The sequence below is a fragment of the Dermacentor silvarum genome, chromosome 6 (assembly GCF_013339745.2).
Source record: "Dermacentor silvarum isolate Dsil-2018 chromosome 6, BIME_Dsil_1.4, whole genome shotgun sequence".
NCBI lineage: Eukaryota > Metazoa > Arthropoda > Arachnida > Ixodida > Ixodidae > Dermacentor > Dermacentor silvarum.
This window is the reverse complement of record NC_051159.1, coordinates 158,685,837-158,703,352: the sequence shown is the minus strand read 5'-3', so window position 1 is coordinate 158,703,352 and position 17,516 is coordinate 158,685,837. Positions and strand designations below refer to the sequence as shown.

General features: G+C 46.8%; 1 protein-coding gene across 3 annotated transcripts in view; it reads left to right on the top strand.

Moving 5' to 3' along the window:
- LOC119456300 (limbic system-associated membrane protein) overlaps window positions 1–16,180 on the top strand; it is a 207,974-nt gene extending 191,794 nt beyond the window's left edge. For 2 of the 3 annotated variants that reach the window (XM_037717993.2, XM_037717994.2), the window contains 5 exons: window positions 1,742–2,020; window positions 5,389–5,513; window positions 8,453–8,654; window positions 10,959–11,030; window positions 12,136–16,180. In XM_037717993.2, coding sequence (XP_037573921.1) covers window positions 1,742–2,020; window positions 5,389–5,513; window positions 8,453–8,654; window positions 10,959–11,030; window positions 12,136–12,257 — 800 coding nt within the window. In that variant the 3' untranslated portion in view covers window positions 12,258–16,180. The remainder of the gene's footprint in view (window positions 1–1,741; window positions 2,021–5,388; window positions 5,514–8,452; window positions 8,655–10,958; window positions 11,031–12,135) is intronic. The other variant, XM_037717995.2, reaches the window with a different exon arrangement.
- The last annotated feature ends 1,336 nt before the right edge of the window (window positions 16,181–17,516 follow it).

The following is a 17,516-nucleotide window of genomic DNA, read 5'->3' as shown; positions in this document are numbered from 1 at the left end:
TAATGGGCTGTGCTCTGGTGGCGGTTGGCGGCATGATTCCACAGCTAAGATCGTGGGCAGCTAAAGCTAAGCTAAATGCGGATCATGCAGGAAAACCAAGAGAACGATCGATTAAACTAGCAAGTAATGTGCTCGTAAGTGAGAGTGAGCTTCAGGGAGCTCTTCCCCAAGAATATAGATGTTTTTGCCAAAAATTACCCAAGCGTGCAAATCACGGAAACGACAAACCACGGGATTGTGCAACATGAATCCGTGAAGCATTTGGTGGACGAATGAATAAACGAGTGAAGGAAACGAATGATGAACCAGCCGATATGGTAAATTTAGTTATAGCCCACAAGTGATGCAGCCGGAAACCTAGCCAGTGATAGAGTTAGCGATAAAACAGCTTCCCCAAGCACTTATTAACAAAAGAGGTAAATGAAAGCAATAAGCCAGGAATACAGAACAAATGTAGGTGTGCCATCCTGCTTGCATGCCTGCTTGGAAAAAGCAGTATTAAAATTATTCGCCGACGTGAGACAGGCACTTAATACTCCTCGTAGAGTTAAATCTTGATAGACTTCTCAGGGGACACACGTTTCTGCACTGGAGGCCCTGCAAGGCTCAACGGCATATCATAATCTCGAAAACATCCTTTCCAGGAAGAATTACAGTCCGGCGCACGATAATGAAAAAAATTCGCCGACGATTACTATACTCCCTAATGCGAAATTTGAGCGCAGCTCTATACGTCTTTTTATTTCACGATATATTGGCTAGCGCGGACAATCTGTCTCGTGCGGCGCGTTTGCGTGGGCGCGATTCACAGCAGCCGCCGCAGACGGACCTCCGCTCATGCAGCGCTTTGTTTCCATACAGACGACGCGCTACTCTGGCACCATCTCGTAGCCATTGCCGCCATAATGCGTATTGCGCAGCACTACGCTTTTCTTCTCACACTTTCGCCATACCCTCTTCCTCCGCTGGCCACCTCAAGGTTCCGCTGCACCCTCCTCCTCCGCTTTCCTCATCGCGCTATCTTCACTCTCGCCGTCTTTCATCGCCCGCTGCGCTATACGCGTTACCTCTCATCTTCCGCTGTGCTTATTCGCTCGGTTACGAGGTACAACGCCGACGCTCGTCGCAGGAACAGACATCTAAGAGATGCGCTCTAAAATGTCGTAATCTATCAATAATAGAGAGTCCAGACAAACCTGCTACTCGCTACAGTTTTCACAATGCAGAACCTGTCCTTGGCCTCCCTGCCCCCCCCCCCTTTCCTCCCCCCCCCCAAAAAAAAGTTTCTTCGCGCCGTATAGGCGTGTATCCTGGAGTCGATCACTGTACGCATTGCACCCTTCTATTGCAGGATACAAGCATAGGTCGCGAAGTACTTGTGCTCTTTCGCAGTTTCAGGATTCTGAAAACATTTGAAGGAAAGTACGCATTGCCGTCCTATGTGACGATTAACACTTAGTTGTGCTTAGCAAATGTTCTATATTTTGTAGATGAGATTGAAACTTCACCGTCAGTAATTATTATAAAGAGCATCCTTGTTGAGTACATATTCTCGATCTCGACTATGGAGTAACGGTTGTAATGGTTGTTGAATATGTCAGATGCGAACGCTCTGTGCCAAGTTGAACCAACACCGAATGCTGTTTTCATAGAAGTGACTGAGAGGCTGACTGTGTGCCTAGATGTCACAGCATTAAACCGAGAGTGCACCCCGAAATAGCTGAGCGTGCGTCGTTCGCAGGCAAACCGACGGTGAAGACGTCGCTGCAGTGGTCGTCGGGCGTGGGCGGCAGCCTGAACGCCGAGCTGCTGTGTGTGACGCACTCGGACGTGCCCGGCACGACGCGCTGGCTGCGCAACGACGGCACGTGGCTGATGCACGGCGAGTCCGTGTCCCTCTACACGGCTGGCAACCACTATACGGCCCGCTTCAAGCACGTCACCGAGCGAGACTACGGGAACTACACGTGCGAGTCCAAGAACAAGTTCGGCGTCACCGCGGACACCGTCGAGCTTCAAGGTACTATGCGCTTACACACCGGACGCTTGTCCACCGTGACTGCATGAAGCCTGCCCGATTGCTGATTCTATTAATGCGTTAGCATTAGGAATGTCAAGGGAGGGAAAAAAGTGTATGTGTATGAAGTGTGGGAAGGTGGTCACGTGGCAGAGGTATATCGTTCAGGAGCTCACTCAACACACGTCCTTCGCTCTTCGAAGAGCCAGGACGTGTGTCGAGTGAGCTCCTGAACAACAGTTTGCAATGTGATGAACGCGGTTTAATGATGGATCCGGGACCTCAAACAGGTGCGATATCATGCTAACGCATGTATCTCATATGAAGCTTCAGCTGCGATGGCTTGTGAGGTCGGCATTCGAAAATGATTTCCTCCGGGGCGTTGTTGCAGTTTTTAAGGCCAACATACCAGCTCAAGCGGCTGCAGCTTGATCTGTGCGGTGATGTCATGCAGTGATAGTGACCGACTGTGGCTGCGTCTGTGCTCGCTTTTTTTTCTCTCTCTCTACTTTCCTATCTCTTTACATCGCCCTTCCCTCTCTTCCCAGTGTAGGGTAGCAAACCGCGTTTTCTCTTCTGGTTAACTACTGGTTAATTTCCCCTTCTGTCTGCCTCCCTCTTTCTCTCTTGAATTTACCGCTAAATTACCACTGAATTTTCAAGGGAACTATTATTCCTAGCAGGCACTCCAAATGGGTCGGCTATTGAAACCACGGTGTAAGAAGATAGGTGTTCCGACGGCGCGCCCGCGCTGGGGCGAGAGAGCGGCCACTTCGTGTGACCGGAAGGCAGCGCCGCCGCTAAGGGCAGCACGGGTTCAGGAGGCCTTGGAGAAGCGGCGCAACAGTGGATAATTTACGACCTCCGTCAGCATTTAAACACCCATACCCAAAGATATGCAATTTTTCGTTATTTAGACGCCGAATCCTGAGCAGGTAGAAGGTTTCATGCCACTTACAGTCAAAATACCGTCATTTCGAACACGAGAGAGACGCGTCGTCTGCTCAAGCAGACGGCGCGCTGCGCTTACCGCTGCTCGCCGCGTCGGAGTCAATCGGAATGTCGGCAGAAATATAAAGGGACGTTCCTCCAACCAAATAGAGTTGTTTTAAGCAAGCGAACGACATATATTCATCGAAAAAAATGTCGCAGTTTCGCCCGAAAGGCGAAGCATCAATTGCGATAGCAAATTGGTAGAGAGCTATTCGGAGTAGGGATAGTAGAGTAGTTTTATCGGCCGCATAAACTTGGACACATTCGCTTTCTAACTGAATTGACAAGCGTGGTGTCATCGCGCACAAGCAAACATGAATAGATCACACTGAATGACCGCAGACAACGACTGTCAAAACGCTGGCGCGGCCGCTGCAGCGGGCGAAGAAGCTCGACTGGCGCGCGCGCTCGCTCGCTTCTTAAGAAGCGAGTACGCGCGCCAGTCGAGCCCGGCCGTGGTGGAGATAAAGAGACTGTGCGGGCGACGGCCGCCACAGCCAGTGCAAGCGTATTTGTTGGCAGAGTGGAAGCTGCTCCCCCCGTCCCTCCCGCGCTGCCTCCCCGCTTCTTTTTTTTTTTTTTTTTTTGCTTTCGCGTGGGAGATTGCGTTGCCAGTTCGCCTTGCGCTGGGTTGCAAGATAAGCATTTGGTGCCGTAGCACAGCGTCGCCCCGCCTCCCCCCCCCCCCCCCCCCCCATACCCCCACGGCCTTTTGGGCGACAATCGCGTTTGCTTTCCGCCGTGCGTTGGCTCTCCGTGATAGCGCGCGTCCCCCGCGCGCTTTTACTCGCGCATACGGTGCGCGGCGACGATTTTATCGCCCTTGGAATCTATACGGAACCTCACGGCGACACCGACGGCGACGACGACGCCGACGGCAGAAATCCCGTTGAAGTGTCCATATAATTGCTATCGCAATAATAAAGCACTTCTGCCGCGCGTGCCCATAAAAGCGCCAGCAAAGCGAGCGAAAAAGTGGCCCCCAGAACATGTGCTGCCCCTTGCGGCAGCGGCGTGCGTGGAGTCACACTAAGTGGCCGCGCCTCGCGCCGCCGTCGGATCACCTTCCTTTTTACACCGTGATTGAAACATCGGTGCCTCGTGTGTCAGTGCACCTTAGGTTGCCGTTCAAAATCGAAGAAAACTAAAAAAAAATGGAAGACGCTTAAGCTTCGCCTTTAAGAGTAGAACGCGATAGCGTTATCGGGAGCCGTTCGCATCGCATCGTTCGCCTCCGGCAAGTACGCTTCATTCACTGCAACACAGAACGTGGGAAAGCCAGCTTACAAAGACCAAGCTTACACCGACCCCTTTAAAGTCGGCTTCACTTTTAAACAGAAATGCGTTGCTGGGAAGACGGTTTTCCAGGGGCAATATAAGTCGTCTTATATTACAATGTGAACGCCCTAGGACCTTTCTTCACTATTTTATTAATTGTTTGCTATTGCCCCGACGTGCGCGAGTGTCCAAAACGCATTTTTGACATGCCGAGGGTACCAGCGCCATCTGGATAAGATTTTCGCAAGTAGGCTACCCGAGTGAGCCTGTGTTTTTATGATAGAAATGCTGCCAAGAGAAGTTTGTGTTTGAGGTTCCTCGTAACAGAATTATGTTTTCTCGTACATTGAAATAACAGTCCGACGCCACCATGTCTGTAGGTTGTGCTTAAGTCGTACTTTACCGTTTTTCTGACGGATATCATTGAGAGAAATTCAATTTTTGTTCACCAGAAGCTTGCACCACAATAAAGGACCTGCGCGGTCGGGGTGCTTCCGAATAATTCCCTCCTGCACTGACACCTTGCGGATGTGGTAGTTGCGGATGATTTTTTCCGCGACAGACGACGCCGACACCGATGCCGGATTTTCTGCGACACGAGGCCCTTAACGCTGCCGCGTTACAAAAAAAAAAAAAAAAAGAAAGAAAACGGAGAAAGCAGATTCAACTCAATAAGTATCTTAACGGAAGACAGGATTCCAGTAAGAGGACTGTTCACCTATGCCACTAATGCCATTAGAAACAAATGATTTCACTTGCTTTCTTACAGGATTCCAGTAAGAGGACTGTTCACCTATGCCACTAATGCCATTAGAAACAAATGATTTCACTTGCTTTCTTTGGGCTGTTATTGGAAAGGAATACCCTCTCAACGTTGCTCACTGAAAGTTGTGGAAGTTCGCCCGATCTTTTGAAATAGTATTTTTTTAATGCTGCCCACTAAATTCGCTGGTACACTGTGGTGAAGCTTGACAGATGGGCGAAGGGGCAATGTCCAGAATTCCTGGACATTGGTAAATTGGTGACACGCACCGGTGCTTAGATTTGAAGTCTTTGTAATGAATGCATCTGAAGTTTGTTTCTTATCGCTTCTGTCGCAGCTGCACCGACCAGGCCTGTCGTGATGGGCGTTGAGGGACCCAACTCGACAGCCTACCTCATCTCGCTTTCCTCGGTGGCTCCGTATCCCATCAACAAGTACATCATCTACATCCGGGCGGAAAAGGTGCGCATGCATTCACTGACGTTCTTGCAGGGAACCAGGAGACATGATCAAGCGTAACTGTGGCGTCAAGGCGCAAAAGGCAAAAACTTTATCGCTTACGCCGATTCCTAACTGATCCGCACTCGCAGATTAGAGAAACCTTGTAACAGCGCTTTGATATGATTGCTTGCAGTCGTTTTGAAGGGCACGCAAATTATACGCTATGGATGGGCGACAAAATAAATGTAGGAACTGTAGAATTCCAACGTGTTCTGTTAGAATGGACCTATATTCACTCGCAAGCCTTAAGTAACTTTTCACACTGACTCATTAACCTCCTTTGGCTTATGCTAACATTATAGTTGTAAACCGATATGCCACCGGTACTGATGATCGTAATATCCAAAATGAGGGTGCTCTACGCCTGGTCTATCCTACTGACAAGTTTTTGCTTTCAGACGGCGCGTAAGTAAATAGTGAAAGCTGGCAGTATCTCTTTTAAACACAAGTTACAGACACACTGCGAGAAAAGCTTGCTTGACCTGCCTGCTGTTGGAGTCGATTTCCTATACTAATCCGCGGTTACTAATATTGCAGCACATTTTTTCTTCTTTTCATACTTTTCGAGACATGTAAGATGATCCAAAATCTGCAGTTGTTTCCGTCCAGGTTAATTAATTACTTTATAGAAATTCCCAAAGCGACGCACCGGCGAGCTATTAAAAAAAATTCTAGGGCTTTACGGCGGGTTATTAGAGACCCCTTGCTGTGGTACCTTATATTGTTTTATTGCGGTAGCAATTATATGGACACTCAAAGAGGATTTCTGCCTTCGGCGTCGCCGTCGCCGTCGCCGTGAGGTTCCGTATTACGTCAATGGCGATGAAATTGTCGCCGCGCGCCGGACGCTGTATGTGCGAGTGAAAGGGCGCGAGGTACGCGCGCTTTCACGGGGAGCGAACGCACGGCGGAGAACAAACGCGCGTTCTGCGCCGTGCTCCCTGAAGGGCTGCAGAATTAAACGTCTCTTTCCTCCTTTACAATCACCATATATAGAGAGCAAACGCGACTTCTTCCGTCACGCGGAAGGTCGTGGGGGAAATGGAAGGAGGGAGGGAGGGAGGGAGGAAGGGGAGGCGACGTTTAGCTGCGGCACCAAATGCGTATTTATATAAAAACGTTGCGAGGCGAGAAGGTGATAAAAAGGAGCCTCTGATATAAATAGGTACTTGGTGCCGCAGCTAAACGTCCCCTCCCTTCCCCCCTCCCCCCCCCCCCCACGGCCTTTCGTGCGTCAGAACAAGGCGCGTTTGCTCTACATATATGGTGATTGTAAAGGAGGAAAGAGACGCCTACTTCTGCAGCCCTTAAGGGAGCACGGCACAGAACGCGCGTTTGTTCTCCGCCGTGCGTTCACTCCCCGTGAAAGCGCGCGTCCCTCGCGCCCTTTCACTCGCACATAGAGCGTTCGGCGGCGCGCGGCGACGATTTCATCTCCATTGACGTCATACGGAACCTCACGGCGACGGCGACGGCAACGGCGACGGCAACGGCGACGGCGACGCCGACGCCGACGGCAGAAATCTGCTTTGGAGTGTCCATATAATTGCTATCGCAATAAAACTTCCGACGCTGCTCGACGAGTGTCCCGTTTTAATCTAGTCGAAAACCTCCGAGGCGCCCCCAGAGGCCCTGGCAACAGTCACCAACGCCGCGCGCGTTCGGTGCGAACGCGGGCAAAACGGCGACGGCGTCGACACCAGTTCTGCTCGTTGCTGGTGCTGCTGCATGTCCAAGTTTATACAGCTGATAAAACTACTATCCTTACTCCGTATTCTTTACTAAGTTGCTATCGCAATTGATGCTTCGCCTTTCGCGTGAAACTGCGACATTTTTTGACTACTTGGGTTTTTTCAACGTGCTTTATTCGGACAACAGTCAGCATTCTGGCTGGGGTGGCAATATTGGCTTGTTGGTCGATCATCATGGAATGATATCCCGATCGCGCAGCAAAACACGGACACAAGAAGAAACAAAGACAAATAGTACAAGCGCTATGTTCGCAGCGCTTGCCTTCGTCTTCTTATGTCAATCTGTGTTTTGCTGCGCCATCCAGATAGCATTCTGGCAACGCATTTGAATGCGAATTTTTCTGACATGCTCCTAATAATCCCATCTTTATGTTGTTGTACGTAAAGCTATACGTGTTTTCCTATATTATTCTTTCATTGTCATAAAAATGGAAACGTTGATCAGTATTACGTAAAATGTCATGATAGTGTTTTCGTTTGTTGTTGTTTGCTTTGTTAAGATTCAACGTGAATTTGCAGATGACCTTAAACAAAAACTGAATCCCAGGGAAACTTCGTAACCGTAATTCATTGACACTTTTTAGGGCACGAGCTATCGCTCTGTGCATTCACCGTGGAAGTAACACACATTTGAAACTGGGTACACAATTTACGCGCGCTAAGCACGATTCTCCATCACAACCTCTTTTCTTGAAATATTCATTATATTTTGTTGATTCGAAGTAAATTGACCCATGCCCTTTCTTGCAAAGCCACACAAGGTGTCCCCATAGCAGGTACTAGGGGGATGACTCAAAATTTTACCTCGAAGATCTCGACGAACAATAAAATCGCACCTTAATTAAGCAGTGTCTCACTTTCAATTTTAGTTTAAGAAAAATGACACTGAAGAAAGGTCAACTGTGTTAGCGAAGAATGAAAGTTTCACATAATAATAAGGGATTTCAAAGGAGGAATTAATCATATTGTATAAAGTTGTGCGTACGTGTCTTTGTGCCCTGTAAACAGTTGCCATCTTTACAAACGCTTTGCATTTTTCAAGCGTGCACCAATACCATTAGAGCTTCTTCGCCTACCTATTGACTTCTTCAGAGTCAGCCGAAACTGTAGAGTTGCGCTTGACTCTGAACGTGCGTTATCTTTTGCCAGCACGCCCAAGACATTGACGAATGGCGGAACATCACCATTCCGAGAAGCCACAGCCACGACATGCAGAAGATGGGATCAAAGGCCGCCACGAACTATCTGATAACCAACCTCGAGCCCGAGACTCGATACCAGGCGCTCGCTGTCGCCACCAACGAAATGGGCACAAGCGGTCTCACCAGCTTCGACTTCATGACGGCATTCGGTGAGCAAGCACGCACGTATGCTCGAGCCCATTTTGCTATGTCAACACTCGCAGTTGCGCTCGCAGTAGACATTGAGCGAGGGCTAGGAACTGCTGTTACAAAACCAGTGCTTCTGACATGCTTTCTTCAACTCATTGTTCCCAGAGACACTCAAGGGGTGGGGGGAGGGGGAGAAGCGTATTTTTTTCAGCAGGAGACGTGAGGCCCATTGCTTGCGAGCAGCAGTTAATAGTGAAGCACAAAGTGTGACTAATATATGCAGTGATTAACTGTTCTACACGGCAGGGCCATTCTTAACAGTCGGAACACACAAACTCTTTAGGATCATCCTTTCAGTCAGTCAAAAGAGATTAGCAGTATTCGTTCACGATTCTTTAAGTCATTAAAGGGAAAATGAGGCATCCACCCAAATGTAGCAGTTGCTACAAAGGAAACCCATACGGGTTCCTCCAAAGAAAAGCCTCGCAGTTGAAGAAAAATTCGTCCTGGTCCGGGACTCGAACCCGGGACCACCGCCTGACGGCACCTAGCGGGTTTCTGCCACCTAGCTAGTTTCCGCTGAACTATTGCGTCAAATCCTTTAAGACAGTGGAAAAGGCCATTTGTGAGAATTTGTTAAAAAGGGCGAGTTAGTTGGCCTTCTTAAAAGTGCAAAAAAGTGACAACCAGTGGTGTGACCTTATAATTTTTTTCGTGTGTCTAAGCTTAGCGCAGGATAAGAAAGCATTAGGTCAAATCGCACTCACTCGTACCGTGCCCATGCGATCACTTGCGGTTCAGCTAAACCTGGAGGAAGACATACCTGCCGCACAAAATGTTCCTGCTTCAGAAGTCTTCTTCACACGGGCCCTCCAGAGAACATTGCTGCTCGCAAAAATATTCACAACAACAAAGCAGTACACCATGATCGGTACCAAACATATAAATCGAAACGGAAATCCCTGCTGGTTCTAAGCGGTCCGTACAAGATAATATGAGTGCCCTTAACTTGCGAGTGTCAGAAGCTGCATGACTAGGGACCATGGGCGCATACGTTGATGTAATCTTGCCGAACGGCAGACTAATGGGACAAAGACATCCAAACACACTGGTGTATCTAACAAGTGCTGAGTAATAAACGAAGTAATACATAGTACTTACAGAAAAATGCACGCACACTTTTGCAACAGCTTCAGCAATTCTTGTGCAAAATCATCTATCCACACAATCTCACTGTCTTGGGCAGTGAAACGATCTGGAATAATGTCTCACTAATAGTATGGCGATGAAAACGATGCATTACTTAGTACTCTGTTCTGTACGAAGTGATGTAGTTGTAGCAAAATTCAAGAAGGAAAAAAAATATGCTGCCTCAATGCCAGCGAAGTGTGTCTGGTTTTAAACATTGCACGGCACTACGCTAATGATGCTTCACTGAGCGTGTCTCTAATTTTTGGATTTATCTGCAGAGTGTTCAATGCCGAGTTGAACTCCGTATGCCGCCAGACGCTTTCAGCATGCTGGTCTGAGCAATTCTGAATGAAACCGTGCTAACCACCTATTTTTTCGCTCAGGCAGCGCAGGTTAAAGACCAACTGTAACTCAATATTGGACCGCGTAAAACACCTAATATCAGAGAGTGGTTGCGTCCACCAAAATCCTTCAAAAATAACTGTTTTTGATACTGAGCCTAAAAAAAAACGCTTCGATTAGCACTCGCCCGAAATGACGTAGAACCTTGAAATTGGACAACCAACGCGGCTCTTCGGCATGACTTCCGAAATTAGGCACCGCCCGCGTCACGGTCAATCTTTCGAAGGTGATGGGCTGGGATTTGCATCATATTCGTTAGTCGTTTGCAATAGGAATGTTTAAAGGCAGTTAATAAAAAAATATGACAACTACCAGCCCTGCGGCTTTGCCACCAATTGCTTCGATAATATATACTACTCATTTATAACCAATTGAGACTCAGTGAAATTTCGTTGCGGTTGGCCTGTAAGATGATTTTGCCGGTGGTTTGCCGCGTAGTTCTTTGTTTATTAGTAAAGCAAAATGACACAATGGAATCATGTATTTTGCATTATTTTTGCTCTTTCGTATTGTTCTGATGCTTGGCACAGCCAGTAGCACAAGTTGCTTGCCTCTTTCATGGCTAACTATTGCGTAGCTGAACCAATTTCTGGGGCGGCTTGTGCTTAGGCTGTGGGCGAGGTGTTTAATGGCTTTAATTTTTCTCTTGTGTTGCTGGCGGTGATCATTTTTCCTTACTTGCTGCATGGTGGTATACAGCATTTTCTTATTATGATTTCCACCCAATGCAGCCCTCCCTAAACAGCCGTTGAGTACCAAAGCCAGCGAGGAAGTTGAAACTCATCTACAAGCTAATGACCCTGGTAGTGACCCTGAAAGATTTTTTTCTTTTGGTTCATGACCTAGCATGATAATCTTCTCCCTGTAGCATGTCCTTCGACATTGCTTGCTGCACCATGTCATTATGCATGACTCATCGGCATTGCTTCTTTCTTGTACTTTCCTTCCTTTCTTCTCTATGAATGTTGTGTTCAAAGAAACGACAAAATAATGAGCTAGCTAATGAGTTCGTTACGAAATAAATGTGTTAAAATATGCTAGTGTTATTCGCTTCTAATCAACCTGATCATGTGCATATCTTTCAAATATTCATTACAACCTAAGGAGGCGAATAAAGAATTCAATGCTTTAATCATTCTCCATACGACTCGCACTGAATGAGCAGACAGAGATCACCCAAGCTCCGATAAAATCTCTGTGATCTTGAAGGCTCACTTATACGGGTACGAAATGCCAATTTTAGCCAGCTGTCTGTGTTCCTGCGATTTTGTATAGTGCTTCATTTTTTAAAGCTTCCACTTCGCAAAATATTAAGAAAAGACTGCTGTTTAACTCACATTAGATATCCGATGCTACAAAGAGCTGTTGCAGAAATCAACAAAACATTGTCACCTTTAAACATCATTACTTGTTCATACATAATCATTTATACTGTTAGATAATAGTATTCGTGCATTTCTGCGAGGTAAAAGGCTGTACTGTGTCGCCCTCTAAAGGAAATTATGGTCATCTTTCCTTGCACAGAGACCACCAAAACAGACCGTACTTTGTAAACAAACCTTTGAGGAAAGGAATTGCCGCAAACAGAATGTGTTACGCTCAATAGACCCGTTGAACATACGCATTGAATACGCATCAATTGAACATTAACGTGATACTCTTCGGTTAGTAATATTGCCGATTTTAAGCAAAGGAGGAGGGCCGAAAATTTGTTTTCGTGGTGTCTGATGCCGACCAGCGCGAGCACACTCTGCCGACTTTCCTCGCCAACATCTTCGTTCCGCAGTATGCGGTAACAAACGCACGAGTGGCATGCACCGACATGCCGCACTTAACAAGAAAGCGGCGCGCCCCGTCAGAATGTGCGCGGTTAAAAGAGATCCGTCCGTTTGTTCTCTCTGCTTGCAGACGCCTTACAAGAACAGATCAAGGATAGCGGAAACGGAAACTCTGGCACCCGGGCCACGCTCTTCAGTGCGCACATGGTCGGATGCGTCACGGTGGCGCTGCTTTCGATTTTTTTCTGCTGAACACGTCGATCGCCATGAGCCGGATAGTTTTTCTTTTGCCGCCCGTGGAATACGTCTGACACACCGAGAACGCCGCCGACCAACGAACTTTCTTCTTGACGCGGCGAAGCACCTGCATTCGCCGTCTTATTTTGTTCGTCTCCCTTGCGATGAACAATGTCCATCATCGATGGTTATGATAATTATAATAATTATTATGTTCATTTCACTTTCCCCTTCTCACCCTCTCAAAGGTCCACGCGTAAGTTGGGAGCGCTTCCTCTGTTGTTCGCGGTGCTTTTTTTTTTTTTTCTTGTTTTCGTGCGAGAGATTTCGTACGCTTCACTCGCCTTTTCACGTGATCCGCCTGGTGTACACTACGCAGTGCATGATACGAGAAAACGCAAGCGAAAAAAAAAAATCGCGCAAATGACGGGTGTTCGCGTTTTCTCCAATCGTCCCGTGTTGTGTTCTCTGAGCAGCACACGTGAAAAGCCATTATGCGGCACCTCTCTCACATAGACCCTCGGTTTACGCTTCACGTCTCACTCGCGTTTCGAGCAGCTATAAGCACCCTCCCCACCAAAAGTCCTAACGAACTTGTTAACAACCTTCACTCTATGACGCTTCATAGGATATAGTATACACTCGGAACTCTCATTTCTAAGATTTCCCTCTTAGCAGTTTTTTCTCCAAGGAGTGTAGGTGTGTAGTGGCGAAAGCATCTGAGAAGTCGAGGTGCGGTACGACTCACAAATTCGCGTCAGCGTTAGCGTGGCTATTCATGCTCGAAGTCTTTTTTTTTCTCCCAATTTTCGCATAGTGATGTAACGAAGGCTCCGCTCTAAGCGCAGCCACGTCAAGGCTTCATTTCTTATTTTTCACCTGCAGCGCTTGTTTCATGTACTGCCATCCAATGCATAGAAACCTTTTTAAGACTTCTAGCTATTCACGCTCTTGCTGGCCTTGAGCGAACCGTTAACACTTATATGACAATGAAAGGGTCCTGTCCTGCGTTCCTACACGTCATCCTCAGTTCTTCTGATGAAGTTACAAAACTGTCCTGTAACCAATGGCTCAAGCTTTAATAAGAGTAGCGGATTTGCCATCTTAAGTCAATTGGTACTAAGTATTTTATGTGTTAACACCTAAATTATTCTGCAGTAAAGCGGCTCTTGCGCTTAAATATGGCACATAAAAGATCGTTATCACTCTAGCCAGTACTCTTCGCCGTCTTTCATGATAACTATCTTTTCTGGCGGCAACTTAGGAACTATCACAGTTATCGCCTTACTGTACAATACTACGCTATCAAGCATCACTGGCATAATTCGTTTGTGTGCCCTCGCGTAACGTGTCGTGTTCTGTCAAACTGATGGCCACAAAATGGGCGATGTTTTTTTTCTGTCAACCTGTTAAGTTTTCCTCCGTCTCATTTTTTTTTTCAACTCGTGTGAAATGCAACGTCTTGTCATGCTCGTTTTGTATAGCTTGTTCTATGGAGGCTGTAAAAAAAAGAAAGCATATATGTAGCGCCACTTTATTGATTAATTTTTTTTCTTTTGTATCCATTAACTTCATCGTCAAAAGTGTCAGCTTCTGTGTTCCTCGACTGAAAAAAAAAGATATACATATAAATATAGAGTGTTTGCTTTCTTTTTTTTTTTTTCTTTCATGTGACTGGAAAGTATTGCGTTGGATAGGAGAACGAATGGAAAAGAAAAATAAAAGCGTACGGACGTGGCTTTGTCGCAGCTAATTACTCAGCAGTGGTGTTTTGCACGTTGTCTTTCTCGTTACGTACAGGCTAGCTTTCTCTTTCTTTTTGGACAGGCGTGCACCTCACAGCTTTCCACTGCTCAAAATATTACAAGTCGCTGAATAAGGAAATTAGGCTGGAACCATTTATACTACGGCGACAGTCACTGCTTCAAACGAGATGGAGCAGTGGTTGAAAGAAGCTTTTTGGATGCGCGAACTTAGGAGAAACAAGAGTAAATGTGCGAGTTTTGTTGCTGACCGCACGCTCCTCAGATGAAAACGTGCTCACAAAAGAGTAATTTACGCTTTCCCGACGCTCTTTCTTTTTTTTCTGTTAGCGTAAGGACGTCCGAGAATATTGGGCCTACTATACCTTTCAAAAGTCCTTCGCGTAAATTCGCATCTTTTCGCTGACATCATAGGCACGTTTTCTGTAATTAATTTAACACCTGTGCCATGCGGTGCACATTTAAATGGAACGTGCGAGTATGTGTGGGACACTTTGTGGTTTTGTGCGAGCGTCATGGCGCCTGCCACCGCCCTGTTTCACAGTGATACATCCGTCTACTGGTGGAAGCAGCCTAGAGGCATGTTGCAGGCTCGAATATGAACACCCACTTCGAATTCACCTACTGAAAAGCCGAGTGCTTCCATGCCTGCCACAATGTGGAATCTCCCGCTCTGTACTTTCTTGTAATGTTAACTTTAAGGAAGGAGCATAACGTATTTTTAAGCAAGGGTACATATTGTGAGTCTTCATACAGCGGCGTTGAGATTCTTGTAGCGAAAGTCTTCGGTGAGACACGTGTGAAAATACTGGCGCCTGTCCAAAGAACAGATGGCGGGTAATCGTGCAAGAAGCGACGTTCCTGTAGTACGGAGACAGTTGGCGTACCAGAACTCCACTGCTACACTCTGCTGAAATTAGGCAGAAAATAGAACAATAAAAGGAAGTGGTGTGTATTAGTGTCTTGACAGACGCTGTCTCTGCTCGAGTATTTATTGCACCGAAGAGTAGGAGCCAGCCCGTGATTCACTTAAATCCCGGTCACCTTCACTTGCGTGTCGCAAAGTTGTTGTAGCCTTCTAGCACCTGTTTAGCGTGTCGCGCCCGAAAATGGTGAGAGAATGTTTATGGTACAGTGAAGTTCAATACTCGGAATTCTAAAGTGCTAGAGTGTCAAGTATTCTTGTTGACTGTACTTTGCAAGGTTACGAATGGGTTCTGAAAGGTTTCTTTCTTTTTTTTTTCCTGGGCGTTCGAACATTTTATCAAGCTCCTATAACCGATACTGCCATCTATTTAACTCTCGTTACTGATTACGAAGGCTAGAAAGCCTAGATTTGCCCTCTTGTCAAGAGACGCTTCTAGCTGATGCTATTTGCAGTCCGAGTGGCGAGTGTATGTACATTAACTATATGAGAGACCATCTTCTAATACAACACAATGGTTGGGAAAAAATGTCTTTAAAGCATGACCAAAGTCAAACTTTAGGCGTTATCAACACAAGCAGATCATTTTCAAAGTATTGAACGTAAAAGAGACTCCTTGTTAACGTGCTCTTTTTCTTTTGTTTTACTTTGAGCATAGGTGACATGTCTGGTTGTACATTCCAAGCTACTGTGACAAATTATTTGCAGTTGTGGCCTTTATGTTTCAACTCAACATGGCTTCGCCTGCAGCAGCCGTCACACCAAAGTGCCTCTGAGTTTGTAAGCGTTATAAAAAAAAAGAAAGCTATAAAGCTGCAATGATTATCTTGGCATAACTTCCGTCTCAAGTATTGTAACAATCCAGCACCGAACTGCTTTTTCAAAACGAAAAAAAAAAGCTTATTGCAATTGGCTAATAGATTCATCCACACATTGTCCACGGAAGAGCACTTCCCCAGTGAATAACAGAACTCGCATTATGTCGAACCTTTCGTTTCAACCTGTCAAGAGCGCCTTCTTTTCGCGTACTGATTACTTCTCTCAGTTGCTCCTAGCGATGAGGTAGAGCAGATGACACGAGGGACTCTTTTCCAAGCACCGAATGTGACGTGGTCTCGCAATACAGACACAGCCGGTGAGCAGTTGTCACTGCTGCAAATAATTTCTCTTGGCATTTGGAATATACAAGGAAAGCAATTCAGTCTTGTGGATTTTGTGAATGTTCTGTCAATAAAGTCAAATACAACCAATGGGTGAGTCTCGCAGTCATTACTTTGTGATGGTGAGTCAAGCAACCAATGCCCACTTGCTATAAGTGGATCTTTTGTTGAAGAGAGGGGGAGCAAAGGTAACGCTGGGGCTTGACCAGGTTGCAATGGGTTTGCTACACTACTCTGAGGGAAGGGGAAGAATGGAGAAAAAGATAAAGAAAAATGATAGCAATTGATGCGGGAGCACTCATAAGAGCGCTTAATGCACATTCAAAAGCAGTCGCACAGCTCAGTCGCTTTCAAAAGATGCAGCAGGCCTCTTGTGAATTTCTGTGCAAATATCGCATGAAAAGCGTCGGTATATTTGACAATACCTTGTGCAACTTTTTCGACTGCGACGAGGCCATAGTACATAGCCTAATCTACTACCCTTCTTTTGATGCTGAAAAACACTTTACATGCTACCTAAGTCATCTGTAGGACAGAGCGTTCACGGAAATAAAAAATATTTGAACCATGGACTCGGGCTTTTGGTGAAAGTAAAGGAGACCCTTAGCGCTAAGCCAAAGCAGCAGTATGGTATTGAGGTGGCGCTGCTATGATAGACCTGAATTCTGAAAACTAGTGCGAAGCGTGTGGAGGGCTATAATGATTGGCACTACTGTTGACATGTGTGTTCGCATTCTTGTGGTCTCGAAGCTATAACTGCACGTGGAAATATGTCTGCATACAGGTACGTGTTTTTCATACTGTTTTATTGCGATAGCAATTATATGCACACTCAAAGCGGATTTCTGCCGTCGGCGTCGCCGTCGCCGTGAGGTTCCCTATGACGTCAACGGCGATGAAATTGTCGGCGCGCGCCGTATGCTGTATGTGCGAGTGAAAGCGCGCGAGGGACGCGCCCTTCCACGGGGAGCGAACGCACGGCGGAGAACAAACGCGCGTTCTGCGCCGTGCTCCCTGAAGGGCTGCAGAATTAAGCGTCTCTTTCCTCCTTTACAATCACCATATATATAGAGCAAACGCGACTACTTCCGTCGCGCGAAAGGCCGTGGGGGGACGGGAGGGAGGGGAGGCGACGTTTAGCTGCGGCACCAAATGAGTAATTTATAAAAACGTTGCGAGGTGAGAAGGTGGTAAAGACTTCCGACGAGTGTCCCGTTCTGATCTCGTCGAAAACCTCCGAGCCGCCCCCAGAGGCACCGGCAACAGTCACCAACGCCGCGCGCGTTCGCACTGAACGCGGGCAAAACGCCGACGGCGTCGACAACAGTTCTGCGTGTTGCTGATGCTGCAGCATGTCCAACATTATACAGCTGGATAAAACTACTATCCTTACTCCGTATAGCTCTCTACTAATTTGCTATCGCAA